The sequence below is a fragment of the Amblyraja radiata genome, chromosome 2 (genome assembly GCF_010909765.2).
Source record: "Amblyraja radiata isolate CabotCenter1 chromosome 2, sAmbRad1.1.pri, whole genome shotgun sequence".
NCBI classification, from domain to species: Eukaryota; Metazoa; Chordata; class Chondrichthyes; order Rajiformes; family Rajidae; genus Amblyraja; species Amblyraja radiata.
In genome coordinates, this window is record NC_045957.1 from 119238323 (window position 1) to 119256970 (window position 18648).

Here is an 18648-nt window from a genome sequence, read left to right on the forward strand (position 1 = left end):
GATAAAGGGCGGAAACACTGAGCAGCGAGGCCAGGCTATTGCTGAAAGCACGGGACACCGCTTTCAGGTCAGGCGATGCCCGAGCCTACATTTCAGGGCTAACCTGAAGAGAGGCATCAAGAAGGCCAAGCACTGCTATAAGCTAAGGATTGAGGAGCACTTCAACAACAACTCCGACCCCCGACGCATGTGGCAAGGCATCCAAGCCATCACGGACTATAGACCCACCAACACCACCCACACATCCAGCGACGCCTCCTTCCTTGAGGAGCTTAACCACTTCTATGGCCGCTTTGACAGGGACAATCTAGAGACGGCCATCAAGGCGGTGCTCCCTGCTGATCACCAGCCCCTCACACTCACCCCCTACGACGTGTACGTGGCACTGAGTAGGACTAATGCACGTAAGGCTGCTGGCCCTGACGGCATCCCCGGGCGCGTGCTCAGGGCCTGTGCTGCGCAGCTCACAGACGTCTGGACTGACATCTTCAACCTGTCATTTGCCAAAGCAGTTGTGCCCACGTGCCTTAAAACCACCTCCATCATGCCGGTGCCAAAACACTCCACTGTGGCAAGCCTCAACGACTTCCGCCCAGTTGCACTTACTCCCATCATCACCAAGTGCTCAGCATTCAACACCATTATACCCTCTAAACTGATCACCAAACTCGGTGACCTGGGCATCGACCCCTCCCTCTGCAACTGGATACTGGACTTTCTAACCAACAGACCCCAGTCTGTTAGGTTAGACAAGCACACCTCTTCAACCCACACCCTGAACACCGGCGTTCCACAGGGCTGTGTACTGAGCCCCCTCCTCTACTCCCTCTTCACCTATGACTGCACACCTGTACATGGTACTAACACCATCATCAAGTATGCAGATGATACAACGGTGATTGGCCTCATCAGCAACAACGATGAGTCGGCCTATAGGGAGGAGGTCCAGCTCCTGGCAGCATGGTGCGCTGACAACAACCTGGCCCTTAACTCCAAGAAGACCAAGGAGCTCATTGTAGACTTCAGGAAGTCTAGGGGCCGCACGCACACCCCCATCCACATCAACGGGACGGAGGTGGAACGTGTTTCCAGCTTCAGGTTCCTGGGGGTCAACATCTCCGATGACCTCTCTTGGACCCACAATACCTCAACTCTGGTCAAGAAGGCTCACCAGCGTCTCTTCTTCCTGAGGAGACTGAAGAAGGTCCATCTGTCTCCTCAGATCCTGGTGAACCTCTACCGTTGCACCATCGAGAGCATCCATATAATAGCCATATAACAATTACAGCACGGAAACAGGCCATCTCGGCCCTACAAGTCCGTGCCGAAAAAATTTTTTTCCCTTAGTCCCACCTGCCTGCACTCATACCATAACCCTCCATTCCCTTCTCATCCATATGCCTATCCAATTTATTTTTAAATGATACCAACGAACCTGCCTCCACCACTTCCACTGGAAGCTCATTCCACACCGCTACCACTCTCTGAGTAAAGAAGTTCCCCCTCATGTTACCCCTAAACTTCTGTCCCTTAATTCTGAAGTCATGTCCTCTTGTTTGAATCTTCCCTATTCTCAAAGGGAAAAGCTTGTCCACATCAACTCTGTCTATCCCTCTCATCATTTTAAAGACCTCTATCAAGTCCCCCCTTAACCTTCTGCGCTCCAGAGAATAAAGACCTAACTTATTCAACCTATCTCTGTAACTTAGTTGTTGAAACCCAGGCAACATTCTAGTAAATCTCCTCTGTACTCTCTCTATTTTGTTGACATCCTTCCTATAATTGGGCGACCAAAATTGTACACCATACTCCAGATTTGGTCTCACCAATGCCTTGTACAATTTTAACATTACATCCCAGCTTCTATACTCATCCTTACCAACTGTATCACAGTATGGTATGGCAACTGCTCTGTCTCCGACCGGAAAGCACTGCAGAGGGTGTTGAAAATTGCCCAACGCATCACCGGTTCCTCACTCCCCTCCATTGAGTCTGTCCAAAGCAAGCGTTGTCTGCGAAGGGTGCTCAGCATCGCCAAGGACTGCTCTCACCCCAACCACAGACTGTTTACCCTCCTACCATCCAGGAGGCGCTACAGGTCTCTCCGTTGCCGGACCAGCAGGTCCAGGAACAGCTTCTTCCCGACGGCTGTTACACTACTCAACAATGTACCTCGGTGATTGCCAATCCCCCCCCCCCGGACACTCCTCCCACCAGGAAAAAAAAATACTATGACTGTATGCACGTAAATAGATATATTTATTGCTCATATTTATGTCGCTCTTCTAGGGAGATGCTAACTGCATTTCGTTGTCTCTGTACTGTACACTGCACAATGACAATAAAGTTGAATCTGAATCTGAATCTGAGTCCACGCCCACCAGCGATCTCCGCACACTAACACCATCCTACACACACTAGGGACAATTTACATTTTTTTTTATACCATAGCCAATTAGTCTACAATCCGGCACATCTTTGGAGTGTGGGAGGAAACCGGAGCAACCGGAGAAAACCCACGCGGTCACAGTAAAGGGCCCTGTTCCACTGTACGAGGTAATTCAAGAGCTCTCCCGAGTTTTAAAAAAAACTCGTGGTAAGTACGTAGGATGTACGGAGCGGCTACGTCGGAGCTCGTGGACGTCTCCTGGCGGCTCGTAATGCTAACGGCAGGTACTCGGGAAATGCGGTAACTCGTGAAGTTTTTTCAGCACTGTGGAAAATGTCCACAAGAGCCCCGAGTACCTACGAACGGCTATTACCGTAATTCTCCGAGTTCGAATCAGGGGAAACTCGGGAGAACTCTTGAATTACCTCGTACAGTGGGACAGGCCCTTTAGAAGGTACAAACTCTGCACATACAGCACCTGTAGTCAGGATTATAATAATAATAATAATAAATTTTATTTAATGGGCGCCTTTCATACATCTCAAGGACACCTTACATAGTAATCGGAATAAAAACATATAATCGGAATAAAACAAGTAATTAAAGACATCACAGAGACACAAATTAAAAACAGAATTCAATCCAAAAACAGAAAATCAAAAACACAGTGTGAAAAGAGAGCAGCGGCAGCCAAAGCGCGCCAGCGTCCACTCTCTCTTCACGGCAGCCATCTTGGACACAGACCTACAGGACTACAATTAGACAAAAAAATCATCCCCCCACAGTGGATAGCACTGTGGAGGAAGGCACAATGTCCAGTCCCCACCCCATGATCACCCCAAAGTCAGGCCAATTGAGGCCACCGCAATTGCCTGTACGGAGGCCCGATGTCCCTGGCCGTTCTCACCGGGTGGTCTTGCCCCGGCGTCGGGAGAGTCCTTTCGGCGGCTGGGCCACTTGGAACGGCCGCTTCTTGGTTGGAGCCCGCGGCTGCCGAAGCCGACAAGGCCGCGCCGGTTTGGCGCTCCCAGGCTCCAGATGAAAAAGTCGGCGCCCGCTCTCCGCACTGCCGCCTTCCCGCCTCTACGCACGCCGTCTCTCCGCACGCCGCCTCTCCGCTCCGCAAACCCGCAGCCCGGAGATGTTGCTCACGGCGGTCCAGCTCGCCAGAGCTCCAGCGCGGCGACCCAGGCAAGGCATCGCCCGCTCCGCTCTGCTCCGCTCCAGCGCTCCAATGCTGTGCCGCCACCCAGGCCGAGGTGCTGGGTGGTTCCCGCCAAGAAACGGCGCTCCAAGCCCGCTGGTAGGCCACGAGGACGGGTCGACGGGCAGCCCGGAAAAAAGGCTGCCACACCGACCAGGCAGGGACCTAGAAATAAAGTAACACCTACCCCCCCACATTAAAAGACCATATCCCCTACAAACAAAAAAACAGGACTCACTAAAAACTATTTAAAAAAACGAATTTAAGACGGACGGCTGCTGGCTAGCAGCCGTTCACCAAGATGGCTCCTCCTCCACGCATTAGGCATGCGGACAACGATTGAACTTGGGTCTCTGGCGCAGTGAGGCAGCAGCTCTACCGCTGCGCCACCGTGCCGGATAATTTACACTAATTTATTTATAGCTCCATCACACACTGTTGGAGAAACTGGAATGGATCTGATTCATTAGCCCTGAAATTACAAACCTCTGTTTCTTCCTGCTGTAAATCACACCTGATTTTTTTATTCCCACACCCTCTACAGCTAAGCCATGCCTACAGTCGAAGAGTGCTGCTTCAGAAACTATAATTAACCTGGACAAATTAGTGCTGGGGCTTAGAGAGGAATTATCTGAAAGTTTAAGAAGGAACTGCCGATGCTGGAACAATCGAAGGTAGACAAAAATGGTGGAGGAACTCAGCGGGTGAGGCAGCATCTATGGAGCGAAGGAATGGGTGGCGTTTCGGGTCGAAGGAAGAGGCGGAGACAGTGGGCTGTGGGAGAGCTGGGGAGGGGAGGGGAAGGAGGGAGAAAGCAAGGACCACCTGAAATTGGAGAAGTCAATGTTCATACCGCTGGGGTGTAAACTACCCAAGCGAAATATGAGGTGCTGCTCCTCCAATTTACGGTGGGACTCACTCTGGCCATGGAGGAGGCCCAGGACATAAAGGTTGGATTTGGAATGGGAGGGGGTGTTGAAGTGCTAAGCCACCGGGAGATCAGGTTGGTTATTGCGAACTGAGCGAATTATCTGTAAGTGTTCCATGTAAAATGGACAAACTTGCATTGTTTTCTCTGGAATTCTACCGCTGCGCCACCGTGCGGGCATTGGACTTTGGAACTGATGCACAAAATTAGTGGGTACAATATTCTGCACTCTGTATCTTCCCCTTTGCTCTATGTTTTGTGCTTGAGTTTGACTTGATTGTATTTATGTATAGTATTACCTGATCTGAATGAACAGCACGCAAAACAAATCTCTCCACTGTACCTGACACATGACAATAACAAACCTAAACCTGAGGTTTTTGGCGGCACGGTGGCGCAGCGGTAGAGTTGCCGCCTCATAGCGCCGGAGACCCAGGATGGATCCTGACTGTCCTCTCCTCTCCATAAGATTGTCTACTTGTGGGTCTGCAGATAGATGTCTGCCGAGGCCGATCCACGATCCACACACCCTGGTGCAACGTGGGCAGTGGAGACTGGCGGTGGTTGGCAGTCGTCGAACCCCCTTCTCTCTCTCTCTCTCTGTCTCCTTACGGTGCTGTCGCTTTGTCTCTGCCACACGGCGTAGTTCCGTTTCGTGACGTGCAGCTCCTTCCTGCACGGATTTGCTCCAGGAGCGCCTGTCCCGTGCAATGTGCTCCCAGTTGCTCGATGTGATGTGGAATTTCTTCAGACTGTTCTTGACGTTGTCCTTGAAGCGTTTGTCCGCCGGGGGCTCCCCGACCTTAAGAGTACAGGATCTGTTTAGGGAGACGTGGGTTGGCCAGTCCATCGAAGTTGGTGCTGCGGGTCATGTTGGCTTCCTCCAAAACGCTGATGTTGGTGCGTTTGTCCTCCTAGATGATCCTCAGAATCTTTCATAAGGATCTTTGATGGTATTGTCCCAGGGCTCTCACAGATGCTGTGACCTGCGAGTGTTTTCTCCGAGATCTTCGGTTTCCTCCCACACTCCACTGACGTCTGCACGGGAGTTTGTACGATTTCACTGTGACCTCGTGAGTTATCTCCGGGTGCTTACGTTTCCTCCCACACTCCAATGGTGTGCAGGTTTGTAGGTTAATTGGCTTCTGTGAATTGTTCAAAGAGTGTTGGATAAAACTAGTGGTGATTGCTGGTCAGCATGAACGCGACGGGCCGAAGGGCCTGTTTCCATGCTGTATCTCTAAAATTAAATTAAATGTGGAGCATCAAGGAAAGGTAATCTCCTGCTAAACCTATGGCAAGTTCGTAAGTGTGTGTTACACTTTGGGAGGTGGAATGTAAGGGAAAGCAGTACAGTTAATGGCAAGACTCTTAACAGCATTTTAGTACAGATGGATCTTGTTTAGTTTAGTTAGAGATACAGTGGGAAACAGGCCCTTCGGCCCACCGAGTCCGCATCGACCAACGATCCCCACACCTTAACGCTACCCTGCACACACTAGGGACAATTTACGCTTATACCAAGCCAATTAACCTACAAACGGGTTTGTCTTTGGATCTGCTTCAGCTCCCTGAAAGTAACACCTCAACACCTAACACAACAACATCAGCAATGGCAGAGAATTGTGGACGTAGCCCAGACCGTCACACAAACCACCCTCCCTTCCATTGACTCCATCTACACCTCACGCTACCTCGGCAAGGCCAGCAGCATAATCAAGGACCAGTCTCACTCCCTCTTCTCCCCTCTCCCATCAGGCAAGAGTTACACAAGTGTGAAGACGCACACCTTCAGATTCAGGGACAGTTTCTTACCAGCTCTTATCGGGCAACAACAATCCTATCAACAACTAGAGTGTGGTCCTGAGCTGAGCTACTATCTACCTTACTGGAGAACCTTGGACTGTCTTTAAATGGACTTTAAGAATAAGGGGTAAGCCATTTAGAACGGAGATGCGGAAACACTTTTTCACACAGAGAGTTGTGAGTCTGTGGAATTCTCTGCCTCAGAGGGCGGTGGAGGCCAGTTCTCTGGATATTTTCAAGAGAGAGCTAGATAGGGCTCTTAAAGATAGTGGAGTCAGGGGATATGGGTAGAAGGCAGGAACGGGGTACTGATTGGGGATGATCAACCAAGATCACATTGAATGGTGGTGCTGGCTCGAAGGGCCGAATGGCCTCCTCCGGCACCTATTGTCTATTGTCTATTGACTTTACTTGACTTTATCTTGCACTAAACGTTATTCCCTTTATCATATATCTGAACACTGTGGATGGCTGTATAGTCTTTCTGCTGACTGGTTAGCAGGTGACAAAAAGCTTTTCACTGTACCTCGGTACACGTGACAATAAACTAAACTCGAGTCTCTTGCTCAGAGCAGGGGAATCGAGAACCAGAGGACATAGGTTTATTTCCCAGTCACGATGAACTATTTTTCTGGGTTCAGCCAACAACGTCTCGTCTCCGAGTCAAAAGATCGAGCATCCGAGCTACACTCCAGGAACTGAACACATGCCCCAACCAGGGACTCACAGTATCATTTGAAAGCAAGGTGTTATCTTTCAGATTAGCTGTTGAATCAAGGAGCGATCTGCTTGCTGAGCCAAATGTAAAAGATCCCATGGCGTTACCTGAAGAAGGAGATTGAATTCTCATGGTATCTTGGCCAATGTCCATCCGTCAAATAGACAGGTAAGCTAGTCATTTGGGCTCAATGAAGCGACAAGAAGCGACACCATGTTTGAGAAACAATTGCAGATGCTGGAAAAATCGAAGGTAGACAAAAATGCTGGAGAAACTCAGCGGGTGAGGAAGGATCTATGGAGCGAAGGAATAGGCGACGTTTCGGGTCGAGAAGACACCATTGTATGCAGCTCCGGCTGAACACACTTCTAATCTTGTGTGGGGACTCGATAAGAAGAATGACAGAGTATGGCAGACACAAAAAGCTGGAGTAACTCAGCGGGACAGGCATCATCTCTGAGCAGAAGGAATCGGTGATGTTGCTATTGAGGGAGTGCAGCGTAGGTTCACGAGGTTAATTCCCGGGATGGCGTGACTGTCTTATGACTAAACAATGGAGCGACTGGGCTTCTACTCACTGGAATTTAGAAGAATGAGAGGGGATCTTGTAGAAACATATAAAATTATTAAGGGATTGGACACGCTAGAGGCAGGAACCATGTTCCCGATGTTGGGGGACTCCAGAGCCAGGGGCCACAGTTTAAGGATAAGGAGTAGGCCATTTAGAACTGAGATGAGGAAAAATCTTTTCACCCAGAGAGTTGTGAATTTGTGGAATTCTCTGCCTCAGAAGGCAGTGGAGGCCGATTCACTGGATGCATTCAAAAGAGAGTTATATAGAGCTCCTAGGGCTAGCGGAATCAAGGGGTATGGGGAGAAGGCAGGAACGGGGTACTGATTGTGGATGATCAGCCATGATCACAGTGAATGGCGGTGCTGGCTCGAAGGGCCGAATGGCCTACTCCTCCACCTATTGTCTGCGTATGTACCTAAGACCCTTCTTCAGACTTATTGAAGTAATTGAAGGCAGAGTATTGAAGTTGGGAGGTCATGTTGCAGTTGTACAAGACACAATTGGTGAGGCCGCATTTAGAGAATTGCGTTCAGTTCTGGGCACCATGTTATGGGAAAGATATGGTCAAGCTTGAAAGGGTTCAGAGAAGATTTACGAGGATGTTGCCAGGACTAGAGGGTGTGAGCTATAGGGAGAGGTTGAGTAGGCCAGGACCTTATTCCTTGGAGTGCAGGAGGATCTTATAGAATGTACAAAATCATGAGAGGAATAGATCGGGTAGATGCACAGAGTCTCTTGCTCAGAGTAGGGGAATCAAGGACCAGAGGACATAGGTTTAAGGTGAAGGGGGAAAAGATTTAATAAGGATCTGAGGGGTAACATTTTCACACAAAGGGACGTGTATGTATGTATGGAAAGTTGTACCTTGTTACTGCATTAAAAAATAAGTATGCAAGAACTAACAGATAGGGCAGCACGGTGGTGCTTCAGTAGAGTTGCTGCCTCTCAGCGCCAGAGACCATGGTTCCATCCTGACTACGGGTGCTGTCTGTACGGAGTTTGTACGTTCTCCCTGTGACCGCGAGGGTTTTCTCCGGGTGATCTGGTTCCCTCCCACACTCCAAAGACTGGTGGGGTTGTAGATCAATTGGCTTCAGTAAATATTGCGAATTGTCCCAAGTGTGGAGGATAGTGCTAGTGTACGGGATGATCGCTGGCCGGCGCGGACTCGGTGGGCCGAAGGGCCTGTTTCCGCGCTGTAAATCGAAACAAAACTAAAACTAAACTAAACTATATTGCCGACATGACCAACTCAAAGTCAAAGTCAAAGTCAAAGTATCCTTTATTGTCATTCAGACCTTTCGATCTGAACGAAATTTTGTTGCCTTGCAGTCATACACATAATAAAATAACTAAACACACAATAAACACAAATTTAACATCCACCGCAGTGAGTTCACCAGCCACCTCCTCACTGTGATGGAAGGCAAAAGTCTTAAAGTCTTTGTCTCTTCCCTCCTTGCTCTCCCTCTGCGCTGAGGCGATCCAGGCCTCCGATGTTGTGACCCCACCGGGTGATGGTAAGTAAGTGCCGTGGCTCAACCGTGCTCCGCGAACGGGCCGGTTCAAACTCCGTGGCCCGGGGTGGTTGAAGCTGCCACCCTCCAGTCCAGTGGACGAAGCTGTTGTTGCGGGAGCTCCGGAAAACAGGTCACCAACCTGTGACCTGCGAGCTCCCGACGATGTCGTCCACTGGCCCGCGGCTAAACCTCCGAACTCGGGCCGCCGCCGCCTCAGCTCCAAGTCGACACTGACAAAGGTCAAGAGTCTAATATTCTGATAGTATTTCAAGAGGGTATCACTTAGGGACGGCACAGTGGCGCAGATGGTAGTGTTGATGTTTCACAGTGCCAAAGTTCCAGCGTCGATCCTGACTTTGGATGCTGTCTGTGCGAGGTTTACACACTCCCCCTGTGACTATGTGGGTTTTCTCCAGGAAGGTTTCACCTTCCACCTCACCAGCCGTCACATACAACAAATAGTCCTCCGTCATTTTCGCCACCTCCAACGTGACCCCACCACTCGCCACATCTCCCCCCCCCCCCCCCCCATCTGCTTTCCGCAAAGACCGCTCCCTCCGTAACTCCCTGGTCAATTATTTCCTTCCCTACCGTACCACCCCCTTCCCGGGCACTTTCCCTTGCAACCGCAAGAGATGCTACACTTGTCGCTTTACCTCCACCCTCGACTCCATTCAAGGACCCAAACAGTCGTTCCAGGTGCGACAGATGTTCACCTGCATCTCCTCCAACCTCATCTACTGCATCCGCTGCTCTAGATGTCAGCTGATCTACATCGGTGAGACCAAGCGTAGGCTTGGCGATCGTTTCGCCGAACACCTCTGCTCGGTCCGCAATAACCAACCTGATCTCCCGGTGGATCAGCACTTCAACTCCCCCTCCCATTCCGAATCCGACCTTTCTGTCCTGGGCCTCTTCCATGGACAGAGTGAGCACCACCGGAAATTGGAGGATCAGCACCTCATATTCCGCTTGGGCAGCCTGCACCCTAGCGGCATGAACATTGACTTCTCCAATTTCCAGTAGCCCTTGCTGTCTCCTCCCCTTCCCAGCTCTCCCTCAGCTCTCTGGCTCCTCCTCTTCCTTTCTCCTTTCTTCTCCCTGCCACCCACCCCCCCCCCCCACCCTACATCAGTCTGAAGAAGGGTTTTGGCCCGAAACGTTGCCTATTTTGTTCGCTCCATAGGTGCTGCCGCACCCCTCTGAGTTTCTCCAGCACAAATCAGCCATGATCACAATGTATGGTGGTGCTGGCTCGAAGGGCCGAATGGCATCCTCCTGCACCTATTTTCTATGTTTCTATGTTTTGTCTACCTTTAATTTTCCCGCATCTGCAGTTCCTTCTTAAACATTTTCTCCAGGTGCTCCGATTTCCTCCCACATCCCAAAGACTTGCGGGTTTGTAGGTTAATTGCCTTCCATAAATCGCCACTAGTGTGTAGGGAGTGGATGCAAAAGTGGGATACTATAGGGCCTGTTTCCATGCCGTATCGTTTGATCAATTAATCATTCTTACAATTGGGTGTACACAAAGCGCAGTTTTTATCCAAAGAGACCAATATGTGGTTAAAACATGGTGACAATGACTTGAGACCAAGTCTGAAATATATTCAGTTTATTAAACTATGTAGTAACATTTACAATATTGTTAGTAATATATGTAAATTATACATGTCTTTGCATGTATTTCATATATCATAGTCGTAGAGTTATACAGCAACGGAAACAGGCACTTCGGCCCAACTTGTCCATGCCGACCAATATGCCCCATCTAAGCTAGGCCCAATTGCCCACGTTTGGCCTATATTCACCTAAACATTTCCTATCCACCTATTTCCCCATTTGTTTAAAAGCTGTTGTAATAATATAGACTGTGTAATAGGGTTAGTGTCGTTGGGGATCGATGGTCGGCACGGTCTCGGTGGGCCGAAGGGCCTGTGTCTCTAAAATCTAAAGTGTAATCTAACTGTGAACCGTTCCTTCCGGGAAAAATATCCCAACTGTGGCTGTAATTCTGCACTAAATGTGTTTCCTGTGTTTGTTTCCCAGGTGCAGCAGAATGTTTTTGTTCTAGGTCTTCCTTTACAATCCCATTAAGGGCGGCACGGTGACGCAGTGGTAAATTTGCTGCTTTACAGTGTTGGCAGCGCTGGAGACCCGGGTTCGATCCCGATTACGGGTGCTGTCTGTGCGGAGTTTGCACGTTCTCCCCATGATCGCGTGGGTTTTCTCTGAGATCTTCGGTAATGTAAAAATCGTCCCTAGCCCACCGAGTCCGCACCGACCAGTGCACACTAACACTATCCTACACACACTGGGGACAATTTACATTCATACCAAGCCAATTAACCTACAAACCTGTATATCTTTAGAATGTGGGTGGAAACCGAGGTTCTCGGAGAAAACCCTCACAGCCACAGGGAGAACATACTGACTCCATACAGGCAGCACCCGTAGTCAGGAGGTGGCAATATCCTCCAGAGATGGCAGTGGGCAGCCGGTGATTCTCTCTGCTGTTTGTCCCACTCTCTGGAGCACTTTCTTATCTGCAGCAGAGCAGCCTGCAAACCACACTGACATGCAATATGTCAGTAGGCTCTCAATGGTCGCCCGGTAGAAGGCCTCCAGCAACGTCTTCTCGGTGTAGTGCCTCCTGAGCACTCTCAGGATGTGGAGGCTCTGTTGTGCTCGCTTGCCGGTTGCAGTGGTGTTGGCCGACCAGCAGAGGTCCTCGGATATGAGGGCTCCTAGGAATTTGAAAATCTGCCCCCTTTCCACACATGCCCCATTTATGCAGAGCGGGGCCAGGTCAGCGTCCCGTTTCCTCCTGAAGTCCAGTATTAGCCTGAAGAAGGGTTTCGGCCCGAAATGTCGCCTATTTCCTTCGCACCATAGATGCTGCTGCACCCGCTGAGTTTCCCCAGCAATTTTGTGTACCTCCAGTATTAGCTCCTTTGTCTTGGTTGTGTTCAGTGTCAGGTTACTTACTGAACACCACTCTGACAGTCGCTGCATCTCGTCCCTGTATGCTGACTCGTCCCCCCCCCTGAGATGAGCCCGACAACAGTTGCGTCGTCAGCAAATTTAATAATGGTGTTAGGGCGGGTGTACAGTCATAGGTGTATAAGGAGTAACGGAGTGGACTCAGCACACAGCCTTGAGGTGCGCCAGTGCTTAGTGTGATGGAGGAGGAGATGTGGGGGCCGGTTTTAACTCTCTCTGTAGGCGGTTTGTGAGAAAGTCTTTGATCCATGTGCAGATGGGGGAGGAGAGGCCTAGGTCAAGCAGTTTGCTGATTAAAGTGTCTGGAATGATAGTATTGAATACTGAGCGATAATCAATGAATAACATCCTCACGTAGCTTTCCTGATGTTAAAAATGGCTCAGTGCGAACTAAGAAACGAAAACTAAAACACACGAGGAACATTTTAACATAGAGGGAGGTGGGTGTATGGATGGAGCTGCCAGAGGAGGTAACATTTAAAATACATGGGGACCGGTACATGGATAGGAAAGGTCACAATCACAAAAACAATAATCACAATAATACTTTATTAGCCAAGTATGTTTCGTAACATACGAGGAATTTCATTTGCCAAGTCAGTCATACAAATAAAAAGCAACAGAACACACAAAATACATTTTAACATAAACATGCACCACAGTGACTCCTCCACATTCCTCACTGTGATCAAAGGCGAAAAAAAAGTTCAAGTTCTTCATCTTTGCTCTCCCGCGGTCGGGGGCCTGGAGCCCTCCGTTGATGGGACGATCTTGACTCCCGTAGCCGGAGGCAGGCCCTCCGCGTCGAGGCGAACAGCTCCTGCATCGGGGGGATGTCAGCTCCCCCACGCCGGACGATCGAACCCCGCGCCGGGGCTGGTCGAACCTTCCGCGACGCTGGAGCTCCCGACATCCACGGCCTCTCCCGAGACTGCGAGCTCCCGATGTAAAGTCCGCAGGCCGCGGTTGGAGCGATCCCAGGCAAGGGATCGACTCGAATGTAAGTCCACGCCCCGCGGTGTGGCCCAAGGTCAGTCCGAGGAGGCCTCTCTAGCTCCATCAATGGTAGGCCGCAGCGCAACCGGAGTATGTGACCCGAAAATTAATCGGATCACCGACAATGTAAAAAAAAGGGAAAAAAAGTTTCCCCCTCCCCCTCCCCCCACTTAAAACTAACCGGAGAACATTTACACAAACTTTTAACACACACTAAAACCAGGGTGCAGCGCTGGTGAGGGCCAAATGCGGGGGGGGGGTCAGCCATGATTGAATGACATAGTAGACTTTTAGAGACACAGAATGGAAACAGGCCCTTCGGCCCACCGAGTCCACGCCGACCAGCAATTACCCCATACAATAACACTATCCTATACATTCTAGGGACAACGTACAATTTAACCGATTAGCCTACAAACCTGTACGTTTTTGGACTATGGGAGGAAACCGGAGCACCCGGAGAAAACCCACGTGGGTCACGGAGAACGCCGAAACACTGTATAGGCAGCGCCCGTGGTCAGGATCGAACCCGGGTTTCTGTTTGCTGCGAGGCAGCAACTCCACCGCTGCGCCGCTGTGCCACATGTGGGCCGAATGGCCTAATTCAGCTCCTAGAACGTACTAAACTCTGAGCAGGTGTTATATTTCAGTACAACGTAACATTATGCAAACCTTTTTTTCTCTCTGCAGATAGTCGGACAATTTACTCACTTGGGACTTTCAGCGTGAAAAGCAGCCCTGCTTTATCTCTGGCATATCGTGACGGCAGTTGAAGAATTGCCCAATTTCAGCCCTTTATCTGGATGGTTCAAAGAGTTTACATGGCATTCATCTCATGTTTCGCTTGGGCAGCTTACAACCCAGCGGTATGAATATTGACTTCTCCAACTTCCAAGTAACCCTTGCTTTCCCACTCTCTCCATCCCTCCCCCACCCTAGTTCTCCGACTAGTTTCACTGTCCACCTGATTAATTTAACTGATTGGACGCCTCATTGTCACCTTCCCCTCAGCTAACGATGGACCTTTCTACATCTCCCTTGATCACCGTCCGCTTTGATCTGCCCTTTTCACACCTCTCCCTTACGTGTCTCTAGACTCCCTCTCCCCTGAATTCGAGATTCCAGCTACCAAGGCAGATGTGTACAGCAATTCGTTCTTCCCCCGCACAATTAGAGCATGGAATAATCTTCACCCTACCATAGTTACCCAACCAGATGCAACTACGTTTAAGGTAGCTCTTTCTTCCCAAAAACCCTTTCTGGCCTAAGTCCTCCCTCCACCACCACCACCACCAGTTTAAATTTGGAATATTTTGGAGGACCAATAAACCAAGAACCAAGACTCTCAGTCCCTCCACCACCTCCAGTTTAAATTCCATTTGGAATATTTTGGAGGAGCAAGAAACCAAGAACCAAGACTCTCAGTCCGAAGAAGGGTCTCGACCCGAAGCGTCACCCATTCCTTCTCACCAGAGATGCTGCCGGTCCCGCTGAGTCGCTCCAGCATTTTGTGTCTATCTTCAGTGTAAACCGGCGTCTGCAGTTCCTTCCCACACGCTGAGATGCATCCTTGCCCGGCCATGGGTGAGCAGACTGCGGAGGTGTCCGCCGCTGAGAGGCAGCTGTTTACCTCCGAGGAGCTGGAATGCAAGATCTGCTACAACCCGTACAACCTGAAGACCAGGAGGCCCAAGCTGCTGGAGTGCTTCCACAGGGTGTGCTCCAAATGCCTGCACAAGATGGTCGACTTCGGCGACTGCTCGCTGGGCATCATCAGCTGCCCCTTCTGCAGATACGAGACCAGCGTACTGGAGGACGTGGGCGGCCTCCCGGACGACAGCAACGTGGTTGCCGCCCTGGCCTGCAGGGAGAGGAGCCGGAGGCCCAACTTGGACAACCCGTCGGAGCTGCTGCTGTCCCCGAAGAGGCTGGCTTCCTTCCAGAGCCCCTCCCGCGCCTCCTCCAACTGCCTCGTGATCACCATCATGGAGGTCCAGAGGGATTCCCCGCAGTCGCAGGGCTCGGCCCCGGCCGTGGAGTTCTACAACGCCAGCTTCGACTCCATGGGCTCCGTGTCTCGGCAGTGGGCCGTTTGGAACTGCACGCCCCTCCTGTGCCAGACGGTGGGCAGAATCCTGGTCTGGCTGCTGGGCCTCCTGTACTTCAGCTCGCTGCCCCTGGGAGTCTACCTGCTGGTGATCCAGAAAGTCACCCTGGGCATCATCTTCGTCAGCCTGGTCCCCTCCAGCCTCGTCATCCTCATGGTCTACGGTTTCTGCCAGTGTTTGTGCCACGAGTTTCTGGATTGCATATCTTCCTGAAAGGAAAAGGATATCCCAGAGTAAGTGCGAGCTTACAGTGTGAGGCAGTGATGCGGCGAGGAGTCGAGGCACCTTGTTTCATATTAGGTCGGGGTGGTGAACTGTGTAACTGTTGCCGTTGTACGTAACTGAAGAGACCTCCCTGGTGGTAGTAGATTATTTACGTTCTATGGTACTTTGTTTGCCACGTGTACTGAGGTACAGCGAAATTCATTTCTGTATGCAGTTCAGTACAAGGATCACTAGACATGAGCACTTCAGGGGTTATGGGGAGAAGGCAGGAGAATGGGGTTGAGAGGGAGAGATAGATTTGCCGTGATTGAATGGAGGAGTAGACTTGATGGGCCGAATGGCCCAATTCCGCTCCTATCACTTTTGGCCTTAGATGCACCTCAGATAAGCATCTCAGATACAGTACGAGCGTATCAGAAAATATACAGTCGCCAGTTTGGAGCCATTTTCAAGTCCCAGTTGTTGTGAGTGCAGGGTTCTTGGCCTGCCCATGAAGGCCCATTGTCATGGCGACGTTGCAGGGTCGGCCTGGACAAGCGTAGCCGTGGTGTCCTCCACCACTGTAGGCCGCGTCCGGTCCACATGCTCGGCCTCTTGGAGCGGCGCCGGGTCCAGCCGAGCCCCAGGTGCTGCAGGGCGGTTACCTGTAACGACTGTACATCTCCTCGGGATGTGATATATATACATATAGATATATATATATATATATATATATATATACACTCTTGCTGCACATTTTATCGAGTACAATCAAGAGTTTCGAAGGACGAGCGGGGCAATAAATCATTCTCATTATCACGTTGAGAGATGGGAAGGAGCATTTTAACAAAACCCTTAATAGACCTTTAAATCTAAGCGGCCTATGGCCTTCTGATAGGAATGGATCTAACCCAGTCCTTATATATCATGTGGTATAAATCCTGAGGAAAAGATTCATGCTCACCATAAAACATTCGGACAGATGGGTTATGAATTTTCTAGGACATAGCATATAGAGTTCGCCAATAAAATTAATTAAACCAGAACTTCCTGATGGGTAGCACGGTGGCGCAGCGGTAGAGTTGCTGCCTCACAGCGCCAGAGACCCGGGTTCGATCCTGACTATGGGTGCTGTCTGAACGGAGTTTATCCGTTCTCCCCGTGACCTGCGTGGGTTTTCTCCGGGTGCTCCGGTTTCCCCCCCACACTCCAAAGACGTGCAGTTTGTAGGTTAATTGGCTTTGGTAAAAATTGTAAATTGCCCCTAGTGTGTGTAGGACAGTGTTAGTGTTTGGGGTGATCGCTGGTCGGCGCGGACTCGGTGGGCCGAAGAACCGTTTCCGCGCTGTGTCTCTCAACTATACTAAACTATGATCTTATAAAGCAATAATCTATCATCTGAAAGTGAGAGTGCTATGTAAGAAGGTAACATATATAAAGAAGTTAGTTTACAATCGAGGGAATTGGAGGTAGGAAAGTTAACGGAGCTATCAGGGGCAATGAGTGTAGAACTAATGGCGGATGCTTGCTGCAAGCCTGGTTTTCAGTTCAGTTTCAGTTCAGTTTAGTTTATTGTCACGTGTACCGAGGTACAGTGAAAAGCTTTTGTTGCGTGCTATCCAGTCAGTGGAAAGACAATACATGATTACAATCAATCCACTTACAGTGTGCAGATATACGATAAGGGAATAACGTTTAATGCAAGGTAAAGCCAGCAAAGTCCGATCAAGGAGAGTCCGAGGTAGAAAAAAATGCTGGAGGAACTCAGCGGGTGAGGCTGCCTCACCCGCTGAGTTCCTCCAGCATTTTTGTCATACTTCGATTTTTTCAAGGATAGTCCAAGGGTGACCAAAGAGGTAGATAGTACTTCAGCACTGCTCTCTGGTTGTGGTAGGATGATTCAGTTGCCTGATAACAGCTGGACAGAAACTGTCCCTGAATCTGGAGGTGTGCCTTTTCACGCTTCTATACCTTTTGCCTGATGGGAGAGGGGAGAAGAGGGAGTGACCGGGGTGAGACTGGTCCTTGATTATGCTGCTGGCCTTGCCGAGGCAGTGTGAAGTGTAGATGGAGTCGATGGAAGGGAGATTGGTTTGTGTGATGCTTTTATACTTTGGGAAGGCAACAGTATAAAATGTCATCTGATTGAGGGTGGTGGGTGTATGGAACGAGCTGCCAGAGGAGGTAGGTGAGTCAGGTGCTATAACCACATTAGGACAGATGCATGGATAGGAAAGGTTTAGAGAGATATGGGCCAAATACGGGCAGATGGGACTAGTGTAGATGGGGCATGTTGGGCGGTGTGGGGCAATTTGGGCTGAAGGGCCTGTTTCCACGCTGTGTGGCCTAATTTCAAGGCTACGTTTTCCAACACTACGGATCCATCACTGATTTTCCGACACCCTTGGTTCCAGACCTTTGCCGGATTATCCGTTTTTGCCAGACCAACAGAGGTCCCGGCCTCCAAGAGGAGTTCGACGGTACCGGAACATTCCGCCCAGGCCGCCGAGGGGCCGAGATACCGGCCCGCTAAGTCGGCCCCGGGAGTCGGCGATGGGAACCGATCTGCCGGCCCCGGCCACAGGGGGGCAAATTCCACCCACCGATCGGCCGCGGAAGTCCCGATGAGGTCGAGATCGGCCGCCTCACCCGGCCTAGGCGCCACATTTACGGGGGGACTTCCGGTGGGATTCCAAGTGGGCTCTCGTGATTCTACCCAGATTAAAGGAGATGCGGACCACCAGTTACCCCCCCCCCCCCCCTCGACTCCATCCAAGGACCCAAGCAGTCTTTCCAGGTGCGGCAGATGTTCACCTGCACCTCCTCCAACCTCATCTATTGCATCCGCTGCTCGAGTTGCCAGCTGCTCTACATCGGTGAGACCAAGCGTAGGCTCGGCGATCGCTTCGCCCGACACCTCCGCTCGGTTCGCAACAACCAACCTGATCTCCCAGTGGCTCAGCACTTCAAATCCCCCTCCAATTCCGAATCCGACCTTTCTGTCCTGGGCCTCCTCCATGGCCAGAGTGAGGACCACCGCAAATTGGAGGAGCAGCAGCACCTCACATTTCGCTTGGGCAGTTTACACCCCAGCGGTATGAACATTGACTTCTCCAATTTCAGGTAGTCCTTGCTTTCTCCCCCCTTCCCCTCCCATTCCCAGCTCTCCCACAGCCCACTGAAACGTCACCTATTCAT

The 18648-nt window shown here is 50.5% G+C and overlaps 1 protein-coding gene and 1 long non-coding RNA gene across 2 annotated transcripts in view; both read left to right on the forward strand.

Moving 5' to 3' along the window:
- Nucleotides 1–14325, forward strand: part of LOC116967763 — a 41422-nt gene extending 27097 nt beyond the window's left edge. Inside the window, exons 2-3 of the long non-coding RNA XR_004410314.1 lie at nucleotides 6941–7213; nucleotides 13829–14325. This is a non-coding gene — a long non-coding RNA (uncharacterized LOC116967763). The remainder of the gene's footprint in view (nucleotides 1–6940; nucleotides 7214–13828) is intronic.
- A 274-nt stretch (nucleotides 14326–14599) lies between these two features.
- rnf182 (ring finger protein 182) lies at nucleotides 14600–16541 on the forward strand. Its single transcript, XM_033014378.1, has one exon. The coding sequence runs from the start codon at nucleotides 14701–14703 to the stop codon at nucleotides 15457–15459; it is 759 nt and encodes a 252-aa protein (XP_032870269.1). The 5' UTR covers nucleotides 14600–14700; the 3' UTR covers nucleotides 15460–16541.
- The last annotated feature ends 2107 nt before the right edge of the window (nucleotides 16542–18648 follow it).